The sequence below is a fragment of the Microcaecilia unicolor genome, chromosome 13, assembly GCF_901765095.1.
Source record: "Microcaecilia unicolor chromosome 13, aMicUni1.1, whole genome shotgun sequence".
Classification (NCBI taxonomy): domain Eukaryota; kingdom Metazoa; phylum Chordata; class Amphibia; order Gymnophiona; family Siphonopidae; genus Microcaecilia; species Microcaecilia unicolor.
This window is the reverse complement of record NC_044043.1, coordinates 82,103,155-82,129,978: the sequence shown is the minus strand read 5'-3', so window position 1 is coordinate 82,129,978 and position 26,824 is coordinate 82,103,155. Positions and strand designations below refer to the sequence as shown.

At 44.1% G+C, this 26,824-nt stretch overlaps 1 protein-coding gene across 1 annotated transcript in view; it reads left to right on the top strand.

Annotated features, from left to right (window-relative positions):
• The window catches only part of CHD5 (chromodomain helicase DNA binding protein 5), a 192,126-nt gene that overhangs the window by 130,227 nt on the left and 35,075 nt on the right, over window positions 1–26,824 (top strand). Inside the window, 5 exon segments of the mRNA XM_030222487.1 lie at window positions 2,409–2,495; window positions 8,702–8,851; window positions 10,830–10,938; window positions 16,326–16,458; window positions 19,584–19,779. Coding sequence (XP_030078347.1) covers window positions 2,409–2,495; window positions 8,702–8,851; window positions 10,830–10,938; window positions 16,326–16,458; window positions 19,584–19,779 — 675 coding nt within the window.

The following is a 26,824-nucleotide window of genomic DNA, read 5'->3' as shown; positions in this document are numbered from 1 at the left end:
TATAAGTGCTGGCAGGAGCGGACTGACCATTCGGGCAACCGGGCAGTGCCTGAGGGCCCAGATGGTCTGCCCGGATGCCCGCCGTACACTACAGCCCTCCACGGACCTTCCTTTAAAGGTGCGCCATTGGTGATCTAGTGGCCTCTGTGAGGGGAAAAATGTTCTTTCCTGACCTTTGTGCTGTGGCCATTCCACCTGCCTGGCATCGGCGTACTTTAAAAATGAGGGCCGAGACTCCCGAGACCACCGTGGGAAGTCTTAGCCACCATTTTGAAAACACGGCGGCACCGGCAGGTGGGAGAATAGCAGCAGCACAGCGGGCAGGAAAGAAAATACTTCCCCCACCCCCCCCCCGCAGAGACCAGTAGACCACCAGGACCCTTCAGGCAGGACTGGGGCAGTGGGGGCATTGGCTGTGGCAGTAGGGGGCAGCAGCAAGGCAGTAGGGGGGGTGTCAGGCAGTGGCTGGGCGGGGGGAGGGGCCCAGACCACTCTCAGACCACCCCTGAGTGCTGGCAAATGTGTGTATGTTACAAGATCAGCACCTGATACAAGTAGTTACCAGTACTTACATGTGTAAAACCCTGAGTGATGCTGTTATTTTTTTGAATGTGTTCTTTTGTGAAATTGATGCTCCCGCAAATACATTGCATGTGTGTTTGCATCACTATGGGGCTCTTTTCATAGCACTTAGATTTACTAAAGTTCCATAAGTTATTACATAATTTTGTAAGTCTAAGTGCTTTGAAAATACACCTCTATGGGGCTCATTTTCTATAGAGAAAAACATCCAAAAAGTGGCACAAATCAAACGTCCAAATCTGTATTTTCAAAAATACATTTAAAGACATTTTTCTATGTAGTTCATCTGAAGTGCATCCAAATCACAAGGAGACATGTCGGGGGCATGATGGGGGCGGGATTTGGGCGTTCCCACAACTTGGGCATTTTTCTGCCGTAGTTGAACAAAGCAAAAATGTCCAGGACTAAAAGTTGGACATTTTGGTCTCGACCTGTTTTAATGGTGACTAAGTCACAAAAGGTGCCCTAAATGACCAGATGACCACCGGAGGAATAAAGGAATGGCTTCCCCTCTCCCCCCAAAGATGTGAACGAAACAGTACACACCAGCCTCTATGACAGCTTCAGATGTTATGGCCAGGCCTATTAGAGCAGCAAGCAGGTCCCTGGAGTAGCCTCGTGATCAGTGCGGTGCACTGTAGAGAAGGGGACTCAGGCCCATAATTCACTCTAACTGGTACACTTGTGATGGAAACTGTGAGCTGTTTAAACCTAGGGTTACCATACGTCCGATTTTACCTGGACATGTCCTCTTTTTGAGGACATGGCCGGGCAACCATTTGTCTGGATTTGCGGACAAATGGGCAGGCGAGCCAGTGGGCGTAGTGGTGTCCTATCCTCCCCTCCCCTTACCTTGCTGTAATGCCCTGGTGGTCTAGTGTCCTCATTGGGGCAGGAAAGAGCCCCCCTCTTTCCTGCCCCGAACGGCTGCAGACTGTTTCTTGCTGACTCCGGTCCCGGCGCCGATTCAAAATGTCCGCCGAGAGTTGAAGCACCAGGGCAGTACAGTAAGGTAAGGGGAGGGGAGGATAGGACACCCTTAGGGGGGTGTGATGGGGGGGGAGCGGGGGTGTGTGAAAGGAGTAGAGCGGTATGTGACAGGGGCGGGGTGGGGTGTGGTGGGAGCATGGCCTGGGCGGGGCATGTGTCCTCTTTTTTGGGGGGAGCAAATACGGTAACCCTATTCATACCCCCCAAAACCTACTGTACACTCATATAGCTGACACCTGCAGCCATAAGGGCTATTGTTGTGGTGAACAGTTTAGTTCAGTAGGTTTTTGGTGGGGTTTGGAGGGCTCACCATACGATAAAAGGGGATAATGGTGAGATGTGCACCTGGGACCTTTTATGTAAAGTCCACTACAGTACCCCTAGGGTGCCCCACTGCTCTGCTGGGATGTCTGTGTGGCTAGTCTACTAAGAATGCTGGCCTCCCATACAGCCCAATGGCTTGTTTTGGTGCATTTTTCACTTAGATATTTTATTTATTTTTTTTTTAATGGTCACACATACAAAAAAATGCACTGAGCAGAAAATATCTAAAAACGTCTAGGAAATGGCCATTTATCCAAAGTTAGATTTAGACGTCATATCAAAAATGCCCCATCACATGTATTTTACAAAAGCCTCTGTGTTCAGGAAACTGTGAACATTCTAACCTGAACATCATATGCAAAACAGGGCTTCGTGTGTTTTTGAATCAATCAGAAGGCATTTTCACGAAGTACAAAGCAGTAAGAGAAATTAACATCATTTGTGGCTTTACATTTTTGAAAGAAAGCACAGCTTTGCCGCTATACTTTTTAGCAAGTCTTTTGTCGTTCCAGCTGAAGCAATTGACGAAAGAGTGGTATCAGAAAAGCTGGAGTTGAATGTAAATCAGGCAAAAATGGAAGAGAAGGAACCCAAGTCAGGTAAAGAACCGATAGCCTGTAGTATTTCTGTATCAGACCAAGATCAGATGCTCTCACTTAGCTCTTCACTCTTGTACATTTCAGAAACTTTGTAAGGTGCAAAATTAACGGCCGAGTTAGTTGTTTAACTTTGCCTCTGCTGATCAAAAGCCCAATTGCATCAATAATAGAAGCCTAAATGGCTTATGATGCTATGGGAAGAAGTTTCTGAAAAGTATTTATTTATTTATCTGCATACCGAGCCTTCATTCATGGCAAAAGCCCCATAAAGGTTCACATCAGGGCCAGCATGACCAAGTGCGCCAATAGTGCAATACACCGAGCAGCAAGGAGCAGCAGCAGACATAGCAAAACAGGTACCGAGAGCCACAAAAACTCCAAGGACCTTTAGCGATTTTTAATCACTTGGTGGCAATTCTATAAAGGGAAGCTGAGGTGTAGATGCCCTGTTTGCCATGCAGGGATGCCCATTCTATTGGAATCTGAACTCTCAGACAGCGGCATATCTATGTTATATGGCATCTGGGACGGAGCAGAATGAATGTACCCGCCCAGACAGCGCACACACACACCCCCTCCTCCAAGCAAGGTGGTACTTCGCAGCTGTCAGCTATTCCAGTCCCCCCGCCCTCTCTGACGTCAACTTCCTGTTCCAGGGCAGGGGACCGGCAGAGCTGACAGCCTTGTGCCTGCTCCATGTACCTCCTCGCTGCTGACACCCAGGGTGGACCATCCCCACGGTCCTGCCCTAGGTACGCTAGAGCTACCTGATTCTGTTATAGAATACTAGTGTAAATCCTAAATGTATTGGTGCCCATGTATGCCAGGGAGTGCATGAAAGTGCAATAAACAACACATGCAAAAGATTGTGTCTATACATTGAGTGCACATGTGGAAGACACACCCATGACCCACTTATGCTCGGACAATATGTTTGCTCCCTTGCATGTACACACTATCCCTCGAATTCTATAAAAGTCGCCGAAAATTGTTTGCGTGATTTAATAGAATAACGAGCTACTTTAGCGCCGATAATTGGCTTGTTAACCAGCGATTATTGGCACTAATTAGATTTCATTGGAATATATGCGAGTAAATTTAAGGCACTGGATCCACACCTACATTTTACGTGCAAGCTGAAAAAAGGGGGAGTGCAGAAATGGGAGGGTCATGGGCGCCGTTCCTAAAATGAACGCGTGTAGTTATAGAATATGGGGGAGGGGGAACCTGCCTAACGTAGGTGCGAAGATTTGCCCCATGTTTTAGGTGGCGCAAATGGCCGTGCCTAAAGTTAGGCGTGATTCCCGGGCGTAAGTGCTATTCTATAAACCGCGCCTAGCTTTAAGCGCAGCTTATAGAATAGCGCTGGTTTTGGTGCTGTTTGTTTTGGTGCCATATATAGAATTCACCCCTAAAGCACTTTCCTGTGTCCTTATAGAAAGGGAAAGGGAAATGGGACTTGATATACCGCCTTTCTGAGGTTTTTGCAACTACATTCAAAGCGGTTTACATATATTTAGGTACTTATTTTGTAGAATAACTCAGGGTTGAGCAACCTCGATCCTCGAGGGCTGTAACCCATTCAGGTTTTCAGGATTTCCCCAATGAATATGCATGAGATCTTTTTGCATACAATGGAAACAGTGCATGCAAATAGATCTCGTATATATTCATTGGGGAAATCCTGAAAACCTGACTGGGATGCGGCCCTCGAGGACCGAGGTTGCCTATCCCTGGAATAGCTCCTAGGACGTTTGTGCGCTTATGTGCCAATTGACTCTGCATTCACACATGCAAAATGCGTATAAGGGTAGAAGTGCAGTTATAATATTGCCTTTTTTGTCTTCACGTGTACAAATAAATAACCAAGTACTGCTTTTCACCTTGACTTTGTTTATTTTTTACATTAGGTTTTGGGGCTTTAAATGGTTTCACTCACTTTGTTTCTACCCTTCTGGCAGGTAGGGATGTGTATTTGTTAGTACTCATTCGATTCATGGTGTGCCTTACAAAATTTGAGGTCGCCCGGAGGAAATAGCGTCACCAGTGTTTATGGTTGGCCTAAGAGCCAAGCTCTGCGTGTGTTAGAAGTCAAAAGGGAGTTTTTGCTCAATAAGAGCTACCCTCGCTCGCCTGCTGTGCTGGAGAAAGTGGGTGTGAGGCCCCAGATGGCTTCCACGATGAAACTGCAGATGTTTAAATGTATGAGAGGAAGCAGGGAGCGTGACAGCAGTAAGGTTCCGCATGTCAGCAGAGCAGCGCATAAGATGGCGGACGCTAGTACTAAGTTAGGGGAAAACCCCAGTGGTGGCAGAAAGAGTGCAGATCCTTCACTCAGGCTGAACTGAATATATGGCTGACTGAGCTTAAAGGTGAAATCTGGTGCGTGAAGGCCAAAACAAGGGAAATAGTGGAGAATCTGCAGAGGAAACAAGAAAGGATGCATGCGAGCGAGGATTGGTAGATACGTGGAATGCCCTCCCGCGGGAGGTGGTGGAGATGAAAACAGTAATGGAATTCAAACATGCGCGGGATAAACACAAAGGAATCCTGTTTAGAAGGAATGGATGCACGGAATCTTAGCGGAGATTGGGTGGCGACACCGATAATTGGCAAGCAAAACCGGTGCTGGGCAGACTTCTACGGTCTACGCCCTGATCGTAACTGAATAGATAGGGATGGGCTGGAGTGTAAATTTTAAGGGGCTTCGACGTTAGCTTCAGAACTTAGCACAAGAACAGTGCTGGGCAGACTTCTACGGTCTGTGCCCTGAGAAAGGCAAGGACAAATCAAGCTCAGGTGTACATATAAATTATCACATACCATGTAAAATGAGTTTGTCTTGTTGGGAAGACTGGATGGACCGTTCAGGTCTTTATCTGTCATCATTTACTATGTTACTATGTTACTCTTTGGGGTTCTACATGGAATATGGCTGGTAATTGGAATTCCGGAATCTTGTAACTCTTTGGAATTCCGGAATCTTGTAACTCTTTAGGATTCCAGAATCTTCAGAACTTTTAGTACATGAAGAGTGCTGGGCAGACTTCTACGGTCTGTGCCCTGAGAAATCAAACTCAGGTATACATATAAATTATCACATACCATGTAAAACGAGTTTATCTTGTTAGGCAGACTGGATGGACCGTTCAGGTCTTTATCTGCCGTCATTTACTATATTACTATGAGTGGAGGAAAGGCAGAAATGTAGAGAATGCCAAAATAAGTGAAAGGACCTGGAGAACTGCTCCAAGTGGTGCAGCCTTCGGATACGAGCTGTCCTAGAGACAGCCATATCTGCACATGAGATTTCACGTGTCATGTCATTGCACATGAGATTCTGTAGCACAGCCTTCTTGCCCAGGCTGTGATGCAGAGCTGACATCAGCCTGGACAAGAAGGATGAAAAGTTAAGCTAGACAGGGCCCACTGCAGTCTGGGCCTGCGCAAAGATAAATCTCCTCGAGACCTAGTGGCGTGTTTTCATGGTTATGTTATCAAAGAGTAGATACTGCCAAGGTGTGAAATGCTGGAGCAATTGACTGGAAAAAGTGGAGAAATATCACAATTTGTCTCCACTGACCCTGCAGCGGCGGCGAGAACATGGGAGCTCATCTGCTATCTGACGGCAGAGAACTTCAAATACAAATGGCTTTTCCCATTTGCTTTGACTTCCATGATACAAGGGAAAACACGAAGAGTGAGGAAAGTGAAGGAGGTGTAGAAAAAGCCTAAAGGAAGATGGAGGCAGCAAAACTTCCAGCAGAGGTCCAGTGTAGTGGAAAACCAGCGAAAGAAACAAAAGAGGTTTTGAAATGGCAGCAAACCTCAGAAGGGAAGAGAGACTAAAGAGATTTTCGACCACCCCAGTGAAGGAGGGGCCACACTCGAGTATGAGAGACCAGTCTGAACTGACTTCTACAAGTACCTGAGCAATCACTGGTACAAAAAGGGACAGTGTTGAGAGAACATGAAGACTTTATGCATGTGGACTGCACGGGTTGTGATGGGTGGAGACTTTAATGTGATACTGACATGATATTGCTAGACAGGGAAGGTCTGCAGACGGTAGTGGGCTCACATATTGACAGTATCATGCAGTCGGACAATGCACCGGTGTGGGAAGAATACGAATTGGGGGTTCAGGGTGAGGGGGTTAAATTTTGAAAGATGAATGATAATTTATTAAAATTGGAAGTCATGCAGAAGGGAGTGGACAGTGTGGGGGGGAGGGGCATGGGAGAGGAAGGCGGAAAGGATAAAGAGAGAATTAGGATGGAGGCGAGACAGATAGAGAGGGAACACAGAGGATTGTGGGAAGTCTTAAGAAATAGAGGGAGGAAGAAAAAGGCAGAGAGGAGCCATGGGGGATGAAAGGCAGAGGGGACCATAGAAGAAGCAGAGGGGGGAGAGAGTGAGGTAGGAGAGAGGGAAAGGACAGGGAGCAGAAGAGAACCAAAAGTGAAGGTGGGGGGAGGGGGTTCAGGCTGGGAGGGGAGGTGCAGAGAAGCCATGTGGAAGGTGGGGAAAGGGGTGGGGTGGGGGGCTACATGGGAGGCAAAGGTAAACATGTTTTAATTTCAATGTAATTCAATTATTTGACTTTAGAATTGTTAATGATTTAATAGCTGTCTGATGGTGCATTTGGAGTTTTTATTTTTTTTCTTACAGCTGGCACTTTCCAAGTGGTATGCTATAAGGAATGTCAAAATTGTCTTCTGCTCCCCTAGTTCTACACTCCTGCCATTGTGGTGTAGCAGCATTTTAGTGCCCCACCCCCATTCTTTTTGTCCTCGCTGCCGTACTGGTGAACCATGGATCAACCTGTCGGCTGCGCCATCTTCACAGTCTCTGCAATGCTGTGGCCCCATGTCCGCTCCCTTTCAGGATACACTTTTCAGTGTAAGAGGAGGTAGCACTGAGGGAGCGTGTTAGCAGTGGTGGAAGCCCAGGGAAAGAAAGCTGCACTGGAAGCCTGGCAAGAAGCAGCAGCAGTGGGGGTAGGGCATGGGGATGACGGTGGCATCATCAATACTAATGTTGGCATGGGGGGAAGGGCATGACATTTTGCAGTTGCTCTGGGTAGCTAGAAACTTTGTACCAGCCCCTATACATTATCATTATTTTTCACAAATATTCACAGGGCTAAGCAGGAAGTGAAACACAAACTATCGTGAAATATCACCACCACCCAGATGATGCAGTTCGTTCTATCTGGACAGCGGTTCTGAATATTTGTATTTTATCAGACCACTGCAGCTAGGGTTTAAAAAACACTGAGCATAAGAACTGACCTGTTTGACCCCCTGTTAGAGGTCAATATACAGCTGGCAGCAGTGAGCATTGTGCTGTCTGCCGCTGGCGTTATTCCCAGATATTCAAATCCAGGCCATGTCCAGGCTTCAGCGTTGAATATTCGATTTTTATGCAGAGCTGGCTAATGCATAGAATGCACAGAATTTAAGCAGCTATGGGTTAGATTGGACTGCGTTTTATGTGGTCCCATTTGTGCAGTTCCCTGGCCGGTTAAGTGTTGAATAGCAGCACTTAACGACCAACTGCTGACTCCGCCCATGGAAACACCCCCAAAATAGCTGGTTTTCACTTAGGCACCAACCCACTAATTTTCAGTGGCGATAACCATTTAAGTAGCACAGAAAATTAGTGGATAGCTCCGAACAAATGATTTAACCGATCAACGGCCGTTTCTGACCAGTTAAATCCAGTGGCATAGCCATGGGGGGCCTTGGGGGCCTGGGCCCCCCCAGTATGGGTTTTGGCCCCCAGCTAAAGCTTTCCTGTGGCAATATTGGCCGCCGTGCTGCCTGCCCTGCTTTCCCCTCCCTTGTGCGCATGCTCGGTTTTAATGAAATTGAGCAGGCACGAGCTTCACACATGCTCAATTTCACTAAAACCGAGCATGTGCGCCACCAGGACGGGCAAGCAGGGCAGGCAGCATGGCGCCGAGTATTGCTATAGGAAGGCTTCTGATGGCGAGGCTGGGGGATCCCTGCTAGCCCGGGTATGTGGGGTTGCAGCTGGGAGGTGTGGCACTTTGCACTCAACCACCACCACCCCCTCCCCAAAATCGAGGTTTGGCTATGCCCCTGTTTAAATTGTTTTGAATATTGACCACATAAGAAAACAGAACTGAAAGATGTCTTCCTGTGGATATTAATGTTTGATTCTTTTGAATGTTTTACAAGTGGAAGAAAACAAACTGGAAGAAAAAGAACAAGCAGAGAACCAACAAAATGGAGAGAAGGAGTTGAAGGAAGAGGAGGAAGAGGGGAGAAAAGATGAGAAGAACAGCAGATTTAAATTCATGTTCAACATTGCTGATGGTGGCTTTACAGGTAAAGGAACAGAATAAGGAAGCTTTGTTAGCTTGGCTCATTGCCTTTTGAATTAACTTATTAATGCAGTTTGAAAATGGAAATGAGGGGTGGGTGGTTTTTATAAAGTTATAAAACAAAAATCACAGAAGAACGAGAGATGACCTTTACATAGATCCAAAGCAAAACAGGAAAGTAGAGGATAACACACAGACTTCCACACGGGGAGTGTCATTAAGAAGTTCTTTGTTGTGGCGCAAACGAGAGACCCGACATGGACCGTGTTTTGGCGGGTACACCCGGCCTGCTTCAGTGGTTGAATACAGAACTATGTCCAGTGCCAGAAGTAAAACAGCTCTATAATGGCTGAAGCAAACTGGGACAACAAAAGTTACTGCACAAAAACACCCTGAGGAGTGGCGTTTTTGACTCCAGGGCGTTTTTTTTGTGTATTGACTTTTGTTGTCCCAGTTTGCTTCAGCCATCATAGAGCTGTTTTACTTCTGGCACTAGACACAGTTCTGTATTCAACCCTTGAAGCAGGCAGGCATTCCCGCTGAAACACGGCCCGTGTCTCTGGTTGTGCCACAATAAACAATGTGAAAGTCTGTGTGCTATCCTCTACTTTCATAAAGTTATTCCACATGTAAATCCTGATTTTGAATGCACATAAAAGCTACACACATGGAACATAAGCACCTGTTTTATGCAATTTCCCCCGGATTTTATATATAGAATCTAAAACAGCGCCTAAATTTGTGTGCAATCCCAAGATTCGCCTGCAACTTGATTGGCTAACGAGCAATAGTTGGCCAACAACCAATTATTGACATTAATTGGCACCAATTAAGATTTGCACACACATCTGGCTGCATGCTATTCTATCATGCTTGGTGCCCAAATTCCATAGCACGCAACTTAAAAGAGGATGTGGCCATGGCTGTGTCAGGGACGTTCCGAAAAGTTGCACACATTGTTACAGAGAAAAATGGGTCAATACACCCAACTTGGGCACCAGCATTTACACCAGGTTTCAGCAGATGTAAGTGTGATTCTATAAAGGACACATGCCCCTTATAGAACTGAGCTTAGTGCCGATATTTCCTGCCACCTATTTTTTGAGTGTGACCAAACCACAGAAGTGGAAAGAACAACAATGTCCCACAAAAAGTCACTGGAACAGAATCAGGCGTTTCAAGAAACAGACCAAGGACGTTCAATGTTCAACTCTCCTCCTGTACCCATTTTTGAGTGTCATTTATAGAATCCAGTCTTTTATGCATAGATGTTTGCAGGAACATAGTTTAGGCCATGATCAGGTATATAATGTCGCATTCATTGTTGATTTAATCATGAATTGATAATGAGTGTGACAGACTGTTGGGCAGACTAGGTGGACCATTCAGGTCTTTATCTACCGTCACTTACTATGTTAGGCAGTGAGGAGGCGGGCTTGCAATGTATATTTGTATTTGAGTGCTGTTGGGGCTGAATCTGGGAGCCTATTGTATAAAGGCACAGAGGTGCCTATCTTGCCTTTATGAAGCAGGTGCCATTTTGGACTTCTCACATAGGTGCTCTGTTATAAAATCAAGTCCTTAATATCTTGTTCCCAGGGTTGCCAGTTAAATAGCCTTAACTCCCAGAAAAACTAACTGGCTTCCCTAAACACCCTAAACAAAAATGTAGTCAAAGTCCTCAATAAAACTAGGACACGACCCAAAAACACACATTCTGGTCGATATTGAGCCCACAGTAGGCAGAATTAGCCTCAGATATTCAGTGCTAGGCCATGTCTGGGTACCAGCATTAAATATCCAGGACTATTTCGTTTCGTGCTAGCAGCCTATGGGATGGAGGGTGAAGGGGCTGAGGGCTGGAACCACCTTGGATTTTCTTCAGGGCATGTTGAAAAAAAATATAAAGAGATACCTTAGCTGGCCTTGTCATTGCACAAAGGATGCAACTGAACTGTGAACCTTTTTATCTGATCTTTCAGAACTTCATACGTTATGGCAAAATGAGGAGAGAGCTGCCACCTCTTCAGGAAAGATCTATGACATCTGGCACAGAAGACACGATTACTGGCTGCTGGCTGGCATTGTCACGTATCCTTTGGCACTAAGAATTGCACTAAGACCATTTTCCTCCCACTCCTTCAATATACACTCCCAAACATGAAAGGAAAATACACCAAAAGCTCTCCTAGACTGTAACATCAGTTCTGATTCACAAATGCTTGTTTAGTTTTCTGTGCAGAAGCAGTAAAATTGTGAGCGAAGGACAGACTGTATATGAACAGCCAGCTGCCACTGCTAGTAGGGGGTGTGGATACAAGACACACTGCAAAATTCGTTTTCATAGAATTCTACTGTTAAAAATAAACTATCAAATTAGAAACGATATTTTTCTTTACAAATTATTTTTATGTGCTGTGAGATTTGCTAGTATTGCTTGCTTGACTTGGAGGGGCATTTTCAAAAGGGACATCCAAGTTGTGATTTAGACGTCCATGCAAAACGGCAAAATCTAGGGAGGGGAAAACTGTATTTTCGAAACAAGATGGACGTCCATCTTTCATTTCGAAAATACCGTCAGGGACGTCCAAATCCTTAAATTTCGCAGTCCCTAGATGTGGACGTTTCTGATTTTCGAAACCAAAGACGTCCATGTCAAAACCGACCAAATGCAAGCCATTTGGTCGTGGGAGGAGCCAGCATTTGTAGTGCACTGGTCCCCCTGACATGCCAGGACACCAACCGGGCACCCTAGGGGGCACTAGAGTGGACTTCATAAATTGATCCCAGGAACATAGCTCCCTTACCTTGTGTGCTGAGCCCCCCAAAACCCACTACCCACAACTGTACACCATTATCATAGCCCTTACAGGTGAAGGGGGGCACCTAGATGTGGATGCAGTGGGTTTGTGGTGGGCTTTGGAGAGCTCGCTGTTTCCTCCACAAATGTAACAGGTAGGGGGGGTATGGGCCTGGGTCTGCCTGCCTGAAGTGCACTGCAGTACCCACTAAAACTGCTCCAGGGACCTGCATACGCTGTCACGGACCCGAGTATGACATCTGAGGCTGGCATAGAGGCTGGCACGACAGATGTTTTTTTAGGGTGGTCGGGGGTTAGTGACCACTGGGGGAGTAACGGGAGGTCATCCCTGATTCTTTCCGGTGGTCTTCTGGTCATTTCAGGCACCTTTTTGTGCCATTTGTCATAAGAAAAACAGGTCTGGGTGAAAACGTCCAAGTGTTCGTCAGGGACGTCCTTGTTTCTTTCGATTATGGGTAAAGGACATCCAAGTGTTAGGCATGCCCAAGTCCCACCTTTGCTACGCCTCCGACACGCCCCTTGAACTTTGGCCTTCCTTGCGATGGTGTGCAGATGGGAACGTCTATAATCAGGTTTCAATTATACCGATTTGGATGTCCCTGGGAGAAGGACGTCCATCTTCCAATTTATGTCGAAAGATGGACGCCCTTCTCTTTTGAAAATGAGCCCAATAGTGGCAGTTTTTAGCCATGTTGCAACCAATCATGGCAAAGAACTCCATCTTAAATTTTCATGATTAGAAGCTCTAACCTGAAGGCCGTGGAGAGAGGAATTGAGATGTCCAGGTTATGACATGCAAAATTCCTTCTGTATTTTACCCAAGGGTCTGTCAAATGAGGACTCTTTTGTAAAATTCCTAGATGTATATCATCAAATACAACGGGATTTGCTGGCCCATCCAGAGGGAAAAGCGATTTTAAAAAGCTGTCCATGAGAAAAAAAGAGGGTTCTGCCACTTCCAGGCAAGACCCTGTCCCCCCCCCCCCCCCCCCACACACACACATACTACTCTAGACCCCTTCAAGTCCACCTAAAATAGTTAAGTACCCACCCAAACCCCACTGACCCCCCCTCCTCAAAAAAGCAGGTAAAACTCTCACCCACACAAACCCCCTAAAGCAGTGAAGACCACCACACCAGTTCTCTGGCTGTAAAGAAAACTTCCCCGGGAGTCAGGACTCTACAGGAAGAAAAGCATTTCTGCTTCTCTGGTGGTGTACTGCAAGCAGAATCCAACTTCTTGAGGATTCCAGTTCAGTTTTTGACTGCACATTTGATATGTGGTCATTTATTCTGTATTTGGTAAGACTCTATCCATATTTTGCAGGTGTGTCCAATGTGAGATATTTTGTGAGTTTGTAGGTTCTGTATAGGAATCTGTAGCAGTCTGGCTTGGTTATTTTTTTGTGAGTTTGTAGGTTCTGTGTAGGAATCTGTAGCAAGTCTGGCTTGGTTATTTTTTCCCCCAACAAGTAGTATTTTCTGAGGCCTAGCGTAATATTTGCAATGCTGCCTTTTTCTGTCAATAAGCAGGACTGAGTTAGGCATACAAGTGGGTGACAGCGTTTGATGCTGCAGAGATGGAATTGCTGTCCCCCATCTCAAAATTTTAATAATAAATTCAATATAAATATTCTTTCCTCTATTATCCTGTTTCTAAAGAAAGCGGATGGACTCTATAAGCTGGATGTCAGACACCTACATGCACATTCTAATCCATCCCAGCTACAGAAAGGATATCAGATCTGTCTCCAGACCAGCCATTTCCAGTACAAAGTCCTTCTGTTTGATCTATCCTCAGCCCCTAGGCTCATCACAAAATTCCTGATGGTGATAGTGCTTCACCCCTACCTCCAGAGTCTTCTTCATTCTATAGGTTTTCTGATCAACTTTCAAAATTGATTTTGCACCCAACAAACATCATTTCCTTTATAGGCACTACCTTAGACAATTCAAGCATGGGCCTTCCAGTCAGAGGTCAGAATATATTTCATGTTTGTATTTTGCAAATAGCACCCAAAGTTATAGCCAGGGCTTATCTTCAGGTGTTGGGTCACATGACTGCAGCTGTCCATGTTGTGCTTTTGACGCATTTAAAAATGAAGCATCCTCAATGGGTCCTAGTTATAGTGGAATCAATATTGTCAGACTCTCTTATCACTTCTTCGTCCAGCACCTCGACTTTGGCTAATGCTGCAGTGGTGGATCTCTTGCAGGAGTTCCTTTAATTCAGAACCAGTCCTGATTATAGATCATTGACCATAGACTGGGAAGCTCACGTCAATGCTCATCAGTGCCACGGAAGTTGGTCAAGTTCTGAGAGGTCTCCCCATGTCAACTACTTGGAGTTCAAAGTGATTTATTACATTCTTTTGGTATTCCGCCACACTTTCCAAGATTCATCGATGTCGATACACACTGACAACTAAGTGGCAATGTTTTATGTCAACAAGCAAGGAAAGACAGTTTATTTGCCTCTGTGTCAAGATGCAGAAATAAATCGGAGACGTTGCCTTAGCAAACCATACACACATTCAAATGGCTTATATCCCTGGAATGCAAAAGCAAATAGCTGGCAAACTCAGCAGAGTCTTCAACCCCATTAATGGCCTCTGGACACATCACTCCTCAACTCCATTTTCTAAGAATAGGGGACACTTCAGATTGACCTTATCGCCAACAGAGAAAACTCCAAACCTTTGCTTTACTGCTCTGCCTTTCTACCTTGGATTCATTATCAATTCCATAGTCCTGATCCTTCCTGTATACATTCCTGCCAGCCCCTCCCATTGCAAGATCCTTTTACAAGTTCCAAAAAGGCCAAGCACCATGACTCTCATAATAGCCGATTGGTCTCAGCAGAACTGGTTCCCATTTCTCAAGCAGTTGACTGTTTTACCTCCTTTAAAGCTCTACTAATTTTCTACATTGATAATTCAACAAGGAGGGGTGTCTACATCATCCAGGCTTGAGGTCTCTGGCCCTTGTAGCCTGGAAATTGATCATTCTTTGGTCTCTACCCTTGGGTACTACAGCTTATTCAAGACCTGGTGTCTTGCTAATGAGCCCCGTTCCTGCAATGTGTCCACCTGCTATTATTTTGCAGTACTTGTATCACCTGTATCAATAAGGTCTCCAAACATCCTCCATAAGAGTACACCTTTGTGCTATCTCAGCCTACCATGTCCCAGTGAATAACCTTCCAGGTTTCCACTGTACTATTTCATATTTTTTTCAAGCCTCCACTACTGAAGGCCTCTTTTTTTTTTTGGACCCTACCTTGGTGCTAGCTTCATTAATGAAATCAGGTTTTAAGCCATTGGACTCTTCTTCTTTGAAGGTCCTCACCTGCAAGATGCTCTTCTTCATTGCAGTAACCTTGGATAGAAGGGTGAGTGAGCTTAAAGCTTTGGAAACCTCTGAACCTTTCACTTGATTTCATCATAACATGGTTGTTCTCCAAACCTACCCTACATTCTTGCTGAAGGTAGCATTGCCTTTTCACACCAGTGAGAGGATATTTCTTTTTTTTCCCCAAAGCCCTATAAAAACCCTAGAAGACCCTTCACACTCTGAACTGCAAGCACATTTTCACATACTACTTTAGAAGAACTGAGTCGATCCAAAACTGAGTTATTCATGTCTTTTGATCCCAATAGGACTGGCTCTCCTGTAGCAAATACAACTCTAGCATCCTGCATTCACTTCTGTTATCAAGAAGTAGATACTCCTCTCAGCTCCGGAGTGAAATATCTGGATTAGATTAGGATTACTGCAACCATGGTAGCTCTACTGAAATCTGCATCGCTTGTTACCATCTGCAGAGCAGTGACATGGTCCCCACTCCATACCTTTACCTTGCTTCAGTAGCAGACAGTGCCTTCAGTCAAACTATTCTGGCAAATATTTCTCTCTGAGCTAGTACCAACTCTCACATTCTGTCAGTGTGGTTCTTGAAATCGAAACGTACAAGGAGTTGGAGCAGCCCTAAGCTTGGGAGTCACCCACTTGTGTGCCTGACTCAATCCTGCTTTTTGACAAAACAGAAGTTTTCAACAGGCAGCAGGATTGATCAGGCTCACGGTCTCTTCCACTTCCCTAAGAGTTGCAGAGAGTGTGGCTATTGTGGGGGTTGGTCACTCAGTGGTTATCCCACCCCTTAAGGATGGCCTTGCATGTGAGTGCCAGCATCTTTTTTGCTAGAACTAAATGGGGAGAAAGTTAGCATGATCAACACTGATGTCAGCAAGGAGTAGGGTTCATGAAAATGTGAAGTTGCCCAGGGTAGCCAGAAACTTTGTACTAGCACTCTTCAATATCATTAATCTTTTACAAATATATACAGGTAATGAAAATATAATCAGGTAATAATAAATAGGCTATTGACAATTTAATCTCTCTTTTTAATTTGCATACATTGAGACCCTAACGCATGCAAATTAATTTTATATATATTCATTGCTGATATCCTGAAATCACAGTTGGTTGTCTGGACCCCAGGATAGATTTAGAAAGCCATGACTTATACCACCCCATTTACCCTGCCTTGATGGTGCAGATTCCATGAGTAAGATGTACCATTTCTTGGCTATTCTCTGTTAATGACTCCTGATAATGCACTGGTTGTGATGTCCTTAATGCTTGACCTTGCTCTCAGCCATGGTTATGCCCGCTGGCAGGACATACAGAACGATCCTCGTTACCTTATCCTAAATGAGCCCTTCAAGTCTGAGATACACAAAGGAAACTACCTTGAGATGAAAAACAAGTTTCTGGCTCGGAGATTCAAGGTACATATTTACTTTATTTGAAATGATTTAGCCAGAGCAGCTACATTGAGGAAAATTTAGTGCAGTAGCCTAGTTTGGGCTAAAAAGCATGGAACAGAGAGCAATGTTTTGGCTAGTGATAAATACAGAGACTGGTGTTCAGCAAGCTGGTCAGTGATAATGTTAAACAGATAAGTTTGCTGCTGAATATATCTGCTTAAAGTTATCTGGATAACTTAGGACAACCTTTTGTGTGCATCAACATCTCCCCACAGTAAATTTATCTAGCCTGTGCTAAATATCATTGCTGGCTACGAGCATGTCCAAACCTGCCTCTCCTTATTTGTCAGTATTTTGTGCACCCCAAAATTTCTCCAGACAAAACTGAGATCATGGGTGGAGGAGGATGATCAAATCTTGGGTTTTGTCCAGCTGTTTCTAAAAGTTAAACCAAAAAATCAGGAAGAGACCTCCGTAGTATAAGCAACAACCAAAGGAGAGAAGGTGGTTGAAAGGAGAAGAAGCAACCAAGGTTGTCGCCAATGCAAATTTATTGAAAGTTGACCCAACTCGGCTGGGTTTCAGCACAAATGCTGCATCAGGGGGAATCCGTTTCTCAATAAATCAAGTATGGGACAATTGCACAGTGCAAACTTCCCTCTCCTCGCAATGCACGGTGAGTGAATTTTCAGCACTAAAATGAAACTGAATTTGCATTGGTGATAACCTTGGTTGCTTTTCTTCTTTTCGACCACCTTCGCTGCTTTGGTGGTTGCATTTTTTTTTTTCAAAAGTTAGCCAGATAAATCTTTTGCATATCAACTGCACAGTACTTAATGGTGAACATTTTTCCTTGTAATAGTTTACTTAATTTCATTTAATGCAAAGTCTTATAACCCACAACTTTTAGCCAAAAGGCCATACAGCAGTAGAGTTCAGGAGGAGGAATTTTCTGTTATTTTAAAAATCTTATATTTTTTCACATGTGGCGGGGCATTTTCAAAACAATGTCCAAGTCAGAATTGGAACATCCTGATCATTAATGCCTCCCATCTTGCAGCTATTTTCAAACAGGAAAAAACGTTGGGATTTCCAATTTGAAAATATATAAGAAGGATGTTCTTGCACTGAATATGTCCAAAATGTACAGCCATTTTCCAAATTTAAATGGCCAAAATATGAACGCCAAGAAAGCAGGCACAAAAACGTCTGTTTGGCATCGTTTGTGCAAAAATAGCTACACAGACGTCCCTGCAGGGCAGAGGGGCAGCCTAGTGGTCAGTGCAGTGGACTTTAAACAAAGTGTCCCAGGTACAAATCCCACCTTAATTCCTTTATATCTTATTGTGAACCCTCCAGGAACAGATAGAAACCTACTTGGAATGCCCTCCCGCGGGAGGTGGTGGAAATGAAAACGGTAACAGAATTCAAGCACGCATGGGATAAACATAAAGGAATCCTGTTCAGAAGGAACAGATCCTAAGGAGCTTAGCCGAGATTGGGTGGCAGAGCCAGCCGGTGGTGGGAGGCGAGGATAGTGCTGGGCAGACTTATACGGTCTGTGTCAGAGCCGGTGGTGGGAGGCGGGGATAGTGCTGGGCAGACTTATACGGTCTGTGCCCTGAAGAGGCCAGGTACAAATCAAAGTAGGGTATACACAAAAAGTAGCACATATGAGTTTGTCTTGTTGGGCAGACTGGATGGACCGTGCAGGTCTTTTTCTGCCGTCATTTACTATGTTACTGTACCTAACGGTACACTACTACAATAGCTGTCACGCGTGCAGGTGTCTTATAAATTCAGGGACAGTAGGTATTTCTATGTTCTAGGTGGGTTCACATATTTGTACAGAAATAAGTGTTAACGTAGGAGTTACACCTGGGTCCTGTTGTTCAAGGTCCACTGCACTGACCACTAGGCTACTCCTTACGTTTGCTATTCCTTACATGTCTAATAGGAATGGCCGTAATACCTGAAGCTGTCATACCGCATGGTATCCACTGTCACTTTCAATTCTTGGGGGGGGGGGGGGGGGGGGGTGAGTAACCACTGGAGATTAAGTAGAGGTCATGTCTTCATTCCTCCAGTGGTCAGATGCTCAATCAGAGTAACGTTTTGTATCCTGGGTGTGATTGAAAATATCCTTCCCCCCCCCCCCCCCCCTTGGAAAGGAACAGTATAAGTGGAAAGGAGGATCTGCTAAAGTTGAGAAATATCTGTAGGTGGGTAACAAGTGAAGGTTTATAGTACAAGAATCCCCAAAATGGTTCCAGATGAGCTGAAAGAAAAGAGAGAAAGGAGGAACTTGGGGATCAAAACCAAAACGTTTTAAACACTGGATACTACAGTGTTAACATTTTAATAAAGCTGTTCTTACTATGCATTTAAGGGATCCTTTACTAAGCTGCAGTAGCGTTTTTAGCTTGCGGTAGAAATCAGCTGGCGGTAAATGCCGAGTCGCCCATTATATTCCTAAGGATGTCTCGGCATTTACTGCCAGCTGATTTCCACTGCGAGCTAAAAACACTACTGCGTCTTAGTAAAAGACCCCCTAAAGTAGTAAAGTTAGTTGACTAATGTCTCTGCTCTTTTCATCTTATGTTTCCCCCTACCCAGGGCTGGCCCAAGGGTATCGGTCGGCCTAGGCATGCCACCCCTCCCCCACCCTCACAGTCGAGCATCTTCCCTTCTCCTCTAAAGCCCCCTTCTAGTTGGCCAGCTTCTCATCTCCCCTTTCCTACCTCCACCCGGTGTCCAGCACCTTACCTTTCCCTTCTCGCTGTCACTCCTGCTGCTGCCTCCTTCTACCTCCTCCCGGGCTGGCCCGAAGATTAAAGAAGTATCAGCACTATGTGGGCCCTGTAAGCACAGATCCACACTGAAGTGCTGCTTGGTCCCACTCCCCTGCAACAGGAAGTCTGCCCTAGAGGGGGGCTGGGACAAAGTGGAGCTTCTTTAATCTTCTGGCCGGGCTGGGAGGAAGTAGGGAGCAACAGTCCTGGCTGCCCCCAAATGCTGTTACCCTAGGCAGATGCTTAGGCCACATAGAGGAGGGCTGGCCCTGCCCCTACCCCTCACTGTACTTTCACGTGGATAGAATTTTCTTAGTGACTCACTGTGCTCTTTTTTTTAATAAATCTCCCCAGCTGCTGGAACAAGCATTGGTAATAGAGGAACAGCTCAGGAGGGCTGCATACCTCAACATGACCCAGGACCCCAACCATCCAGCCATGGCACTCAACGCTCGTCTGGCGGAAGTGGAGTGCCTTGCCGAGAGCCACCAGCACCTCTCCAAAGAATCCCTTGCGGGCAACAAGCCTGCCAATGCTGTCTTGCACAAAGGTTGGTGTCACCCGCTTACCCTCCTTTCCCCCATCCAGTCAACACATTAACCATGGAATCAAGAAGATGACGAAGGCTGAACAATCTAGTTGATTGGGCTGTGAAGGCAGAACCTCAGACTGATATGTTGCACGGCAGAGCAGATTGTAAATAAATCTCATTTCTAGATGACGTCTGATGTTTTTGTATAGCAAACCCTACCTATTAAAATAGTAGGTGTTAAAAATATTGTAAGAGGAAAGGAGATTTGGTCTATATAGACCACCTAGATAATAGACCAAATCATATTTTTTTAGTTTGTCTTTTTTTATGAGAGTGTGTGTTTAGGAGAAAATATTTAATAATCTGATAGAGGTGGGTTTCCTGGAGGCAATGATAAGAGTTTAGGCCCGTTGTGATTTTCGTTCTGTCACAAATACCTCCAAGCATCATGAAAGTATTGATTTCCAGGTCTGGTTGTCTATTCCCAATCAATTAAATTTTGAGAGCTTTAACTCTGATTTTACAATGAAAACACAAGGACTACATGCCCCATAATGCTTTGCCATATGGTTTAGATTTAGAAAGAAAAAGCAACAAAATTGCCCAAACTCTTCTAGTTACGTATTTGCCCCACACAGTACTGAAGTTACTAAATATCAATTTACAGTCCAGGCTGGTGCCCAACATAATCAGATCTACTCTGGGTCTTCAGACGTTTCAGGAAAAAAATTGTAATGAAAGGTTGCAAGCACCACCTTAACAGAGAATCTTCTAGAATATTTATTAAAAAAAAAAAAAGGGGGGGGGTGTTAAAATGCTAATCAAACTGGGACATTTGGTCAAAGTAATTTAATTTGATTTAATTTGATAACATTTATAGTCCAATTATACGGTCAAAAGATGTACAAAGCGGAGAGTGGCCTAGTGGTTAGGGTGGTGGACTTTGGTCCTGGGGAACTGAGTTCCATTCCCACTTCAGGCACAGGCAGCTCCTTGTGACTCTGGGCAAGTCACTTAACCCTCCATTGCCCCGTGTAAGCCGCATTGAGCCTGCCATGAGTGGGAAAGCGCAGGGTACAAATGTAACAAAAATAAAATAGATACTATTGGAGATTCTACATGGAATGTTGCTACTATTGGAGATTCTACATAGAATGTTGCTATTCCACTAGCAACATTCCATGTAGAAGGCTGCGCAGGCTTCTGTTTCTGTGAGTCACATTGGTGATCTGCAAGGGCCGACTTCTACATGGAATGTTGCTAGTGGAATAGCAACATTCCATGTAGAATCTCAAATAGTAGCAACAGTGGAGGAGTGGACTTGGGTCCTGAGGAATTGAGTTTGATTCCCGGCGCAGGCAGCTCCTTGTGACTCTGGGCAAGTCACTTAACCCTCCATTGCCTGCTGCATTGAGCCTGCCATGAGTAGGAAAGCGCGGGGTACAAATGTAACAAAAAATAAAAAAAAAAGTACAGCATAAAACACATGATTCATGCCTGTACATAGTTCAAAATAAAAGCACAGCAAAAAAAAAATCATAAAATAAAAAATGTAATAACAGAATAGCTTGAATCTTTCCTCTGAGGTGACAATTATTTCAGCATTCTTATGCTGTCACTGTTTGTGTTCAGATAAGTGGAATGTAGTGAGGATAAAAAACAGTGGAAGCTATGGTCAGGTCCTCCTGTTGAGCTTGAATGACGTTGGCTTTGGGCCTTGTTTTCAGTAAATAATTGGGCGATTGTCACCTTTGACTCTGAATAGGGCACCCTATTCATATCTAATAGATAATGGATAATTGTTTTAATGATCATATTTGTAAACATCCATCCTAAAGGAACACGCTCAGATATGATATCTTTATAGGGATAATTTGGGGGGGGGGGGGGAGGAGGGGCCACAGGTAGCCCTCTTGGTATGTTACTCCACAGTATTGTAGCTTACGTTCCAGCAAGAAACAGGATCTGAACCTTCAAAACTTTTGTTTTCAGACTATACTTGGAAGCAGCCTACCACGAAAACCTTTAACTAACTACAACACAACACATAACCAAAATGGCACATAATCTATCTTCCAATAATGACTTGTTCAAACCTTCCTGTATTCTTTTACGGCTTTGTAATACCAATTGTTTTCGCTAACCTGGTATAGCTATGCTATAACAGGTCTCTGTAAGCCACATTGAGCCTGCAAATAGGTGGGAAAATGTGGGATACAAGTGCAATAAATAATAATAATAATATCCATTTGTTAGTGTGCATTTGGTTCTTTAACGTGCCTTAAAAATTGTAGTGCATGTTGAACTGATTTAATGCATGATAACCTAGGAATGAATGCACATTAAGTTATTGGCGCACTTTAAAACGTTTTAATGCAGATTGAACATTTTTATTAAAACAAATGTGTAAAACAAACAAAAAAAAGTCTTAAAATTGGAAACAAATGCTAAATAAAGTGAAAATTTCGGCCCAATGTACATCCATAGCTGTTCCACTTGCAACTGTGGAAGGATCCTATTAGTTTTAGCTTGGTCACTCACATCACCTTCCTTATCAGTCTACCCTATTACAACTATGCAATGCATGAAATGCTTCTGTAGGTCTTGGTGCTTGAATTAACTGTAGGGATAGTTAGCAAGTATTATCTCATCCTATGCCTTAATTTGGAAACATTCAAGTAGCCACCCCAGGGGTGCATGTGTGCCATATCATCTGAACACAATGAAATTGCAAATAGATCTAAAGGGAAGAGGTGTAATGGAGAATGATGAGTAAACTGAAGTGCTAGAAAGCCATTCCTGGAAAACCCCCAACCCAGTTTGGTTTTCAGGATATCCATAGTGAAGCAGAATGAGATGAATTTGTATGCACTGTGCCACTACCTTTTCATGTCAAGAAATTTTGATCCTTAAAATAACAGCTCCCATCACAGCCACTTTTTCAGGGGCCCTTTTGCAAGCCGCATAAATGCCTACGCATGCCCAACGTGTGCAAAATTGGAGTTACCGCCAGGTTACCATGTGGCCCTTGTGGTAATTTCAATTTTGACGCGCATGCACTAGGTGTGTCTGAAAAATATTTTTTATTTTCTGGTGCGCGGTAGCTACGCATGCCAAGTGGCATTTGACACGCGTAAACCATTAGCACCAGGTCACCGCATGAGACACCGCTAGGTCAATGGCTTGCGGTAAGGTCTCAGACCCAAAATGGATGCGCGGCAATTTTCATTTTGCCGCACATCCATTTTTGGAAAAAAAAGGCATTTTTTGTAGGTGTGCTAAAAAATAATTCTGTGCGCGCCTAAAACACGAATCTACACTACCGCAAGCCATTTTTCAGCGCACCTTAATTCTCCTCCAGCAATTTTAAAGCAAAGCTGGGATCTGCTTCTGCATACGCTTGCAGACACATATACCTGGTTCCCAGATCTTATTATTGTTGGGGATTTCAACGTTCATGTGGATAATCCATCTGCTCCAAGATCAACATAATTTCTTGCATTTCTTTAATGACCTCAATTTCATTCAAGTAGCTGATGTCCCCATGCTCTCAGCTGGTCATATTCTTGACCTAATTTCATTACAAAATAATTCACCTTTCACCATTACTAATGCTTACTCCCTTGCATTGCCTTGAACTGACCAGTTATTAGTTCCTTTCCTCATTAGTTTTTGAAAATCCCCAATCACATAATCATAAATCAGCATTTAAAGGTAATACTAGTTGGTTTGTCAACCATGACCCAGTACACTCCCCTCCTATGTCCATTCTCTCCCCAGAAAATTTTCTTACTCAGACCGTGGAAGAAGCATCACTTTGATGGATTACTTCTTTAAATACATTCCTCAAATACAAATCAATTTACGCCACCAACTTTACATACATAGGCACTCAATTATGGAATGCTCTACCCAAACAAGTAAAATCTACCCAGAACTACCTAAATTTCCGAAAATTATACAAGAAAATTAACTGGTTTAACTTAACTTGAATTAACTGTTACTATAAATTCAGCTCCAAGGACAATAATTACCTGTTATTATTTCTTGCCTTTTGATGTTTAATTGATATTTTATATCTTGTTCGCAATTTGTATAATTGTTCTTCTTGTATTGTAGCTTGCACTGCAGACTTATGTAAGCCACTTTGAGCCTGCGATCAGTGGGAAAATGTGGGATACAAATGTAATAATAAATAAATAAATAAAATTTAAAGGCTTAGTTTACTCCACCTATCAATGATAGTTCTACATTAAATCAACTTTAAAACATATGGATCACTATTCAATAGGAGTTATCTATTTATCAGGCACTGCTAAATGTATAAGCTCCCTCTAGTTGAATTTTCACCAGCACTATGGGGTGAATTTTATAAATCGTGCCTAAAAAAATGGACGTACATAGCGCTTAAGACCATGGGTCACGCATAAATTTGGATACATTCATTTGCACCAATGAAAATGTGGTGCAAATGCCCATGGCTAAATTTACATGTGTAACCCCCTTATTTTATAATTGCATGCATAGCTGGAATCCACACCCTTGCTGTGCCCCAAAAATGGCCATGACCCTCCCATTTCTGCACCCCCTTTTCCGGAACACGTGTAAAATTTAGGCACGGATCTTACGCCTAAATTTACACACGTACATATTAATTCATTTCAATTAGCACCAATAATTGCTTGTTAAAAGCCAATTATTAGTTCATTATTTGATTAAATTGTGCAGGAAATTTGGGAACGCGCCCAAATTTGTGTGCACAATTTTTAGTGCTTTTTATAGAATTAAGGGGTATTTATTTTTATTACATTTGTACCCCGCACTTTCCCACTCATGGCAGGTTCAATGTGGCTTACATGGGACAATGGAGGGTTAAGTGACTTGCCCAGAGTCACAAGGAGCTGCCTGTGCCTGAAGTGGGAATCAAACTCAGTTCCTCAGTTCCCCAGGACCAAAGTCCACCATCCTAACCACTAGGCCACTCCTCCACTGCTGCTGAATATTTCCTCCGGTCATCATAGGACAGATTCAGTAAACAGCGCCCAAAGTTATGTGCCAAAAAGATCTGCACCAAACTAGTATTCTTCAAAGAGCGCTCTCCCTTTGCAGACTACTAGCTTAGCGCAGATCTTGCGACAAACCTTTGGCGCTGAGTTTACACCTGGCGTAACGCTTAGGCGCAGATATGACATTCTATGACATCATGCCTAACGTCCTTGAACACCCCTTAATCGCCTATACTCCTCCCATAGCTACACCCCTTTGAAGTTATGCGCTAAAAAATTGAAGTGTGGATGTTATAGAATAGCAACTGGAGAGTTGCACGCGGACAGAAATTTCACCCGTCCCCGCTGGAATCTAACCCATCCCTGCCCATCCCCACTGTAATATCCTCCATCCCCACCCATCCCCATGCTAAAATAAACCTACTTGTTGTAAAATAGCTCAACTTAACAGTAGCCCATCTTGATAACTTCCCCTCTCAGTGCTTATGGGGATTTCAATGCTATCAACTGCCGAGTAAGCACGCACTGGGGTGGGAACTACCGCCGAGCTCCTGCGATAGCCCGGTGGTAGTTCCGGATTGGTGCACGGCAAACCTGTTGCAGCACGCCAACCCTTTACTAAAAGGGCCCTTTAACCGGCTATGATTAGACGGCTCCAAAAACCTGGTAATGATATGGCTCGGCATTGAATTTCTAGATTTAACGTTGATGGCAGTCAATAACAAGCTGATTGTCACCAGCTGAATATCAACCCCTACAAAATTAACATGAGCAATCTACAATTTCTCTAGAAAGTCACATTAGAAGGAAAGTCTATCGCACTCACATTTGCTGTGAGGTTACTAATGATACAACACAAGCTACATGAACTAATTAGATCCTGTCAGGCCCATTTTTATGGCTAGGCAAGATAGACAACTGCCTAGGATGCCAAATTTTAAAGGACCCAAATGGCCAGTCCAAATAGGAACCTTTTCCTGATTACTTCAGGTCCATGTTGATGTGCTGCATCAGAGGACCATCATTGTAGCACTATGATTTTTTTTCTTTTACACTCCTCTTCCAGCTTTTCGATCTTTGGGGCCTCTGACATGCCCAGCTCCCCAATCTTTGGGATCTGCATTCTGTTCTTACCTATGTGTGCCAAAAATCTTGAATCTGGCCCTGTTCATGCATGGGGACTTGTGACCCTGTTCTGAATGTAGCTGCTCCCAGGTTCAGGAATGTTTTTGAAACTGCTAAAGACGTGACTTAATGGTAAAATGCTTAATTGACAGAGAGTAAATAATTCTGTTTACCATAAGCACTTTTGTGATAGTGGGTTTTTTATAGACAGTCATTTTTCTTTGAAGGTTCTATATAAATGTGAAGTTCACTCTGCTGCCACAGAAACATCTACCATTAATCATACTCTGAAACTAAATTATTTATAACTTTAAAAGTCCTATGATGAGGTTTGATTGCAGTCCATTCTGGAGTAAAATCTAAATACATTTAAATCATTATATAGAGGGGGAACCTTGTGAGGAATTTTGGATGACTCTCAGGCTTATTTTCGAAAGTGATCGCCGGCCATTTCCCGGCATAAATCGGGAGATGGCCGTCGATCTCTCAAAAGTGTCGAAATCGGTATAATCGAAAGCGGCTTTTTTGACAACATCGCCGCTTTCCCATCGCCGCGCCAGCGAAAGTTCAAGGGGGTGTGTCGGTGGTGTAGCGAAGGCAGGACATGGATGGGCATGGCGTGGCTACCAGATGGCCGACTTTCGCGGATAATGGGAAAAAAAAGCAGCGTTAAGCAGTATTTCACCGGGTTTACTTGGTCCTTTTATTTTCACGACCAAGCCTCAAAAAGGTGCCCCAACTGACCAGATGACCACCGGAGGGAATGGGGGATGACCTCTTCGTAGTCCCCCAGTGGTCACCAACCCCCTCCCACACTAAAAAAATAAAAATAAAAACCTTTTTTTACCAGCCTGTATGCCAGCCTCAAATGTCATACCCAGCTCCCTGACAGCAGTATGCAAGTCCCTGGAGCAGTTTTTAATGGGTGCAGT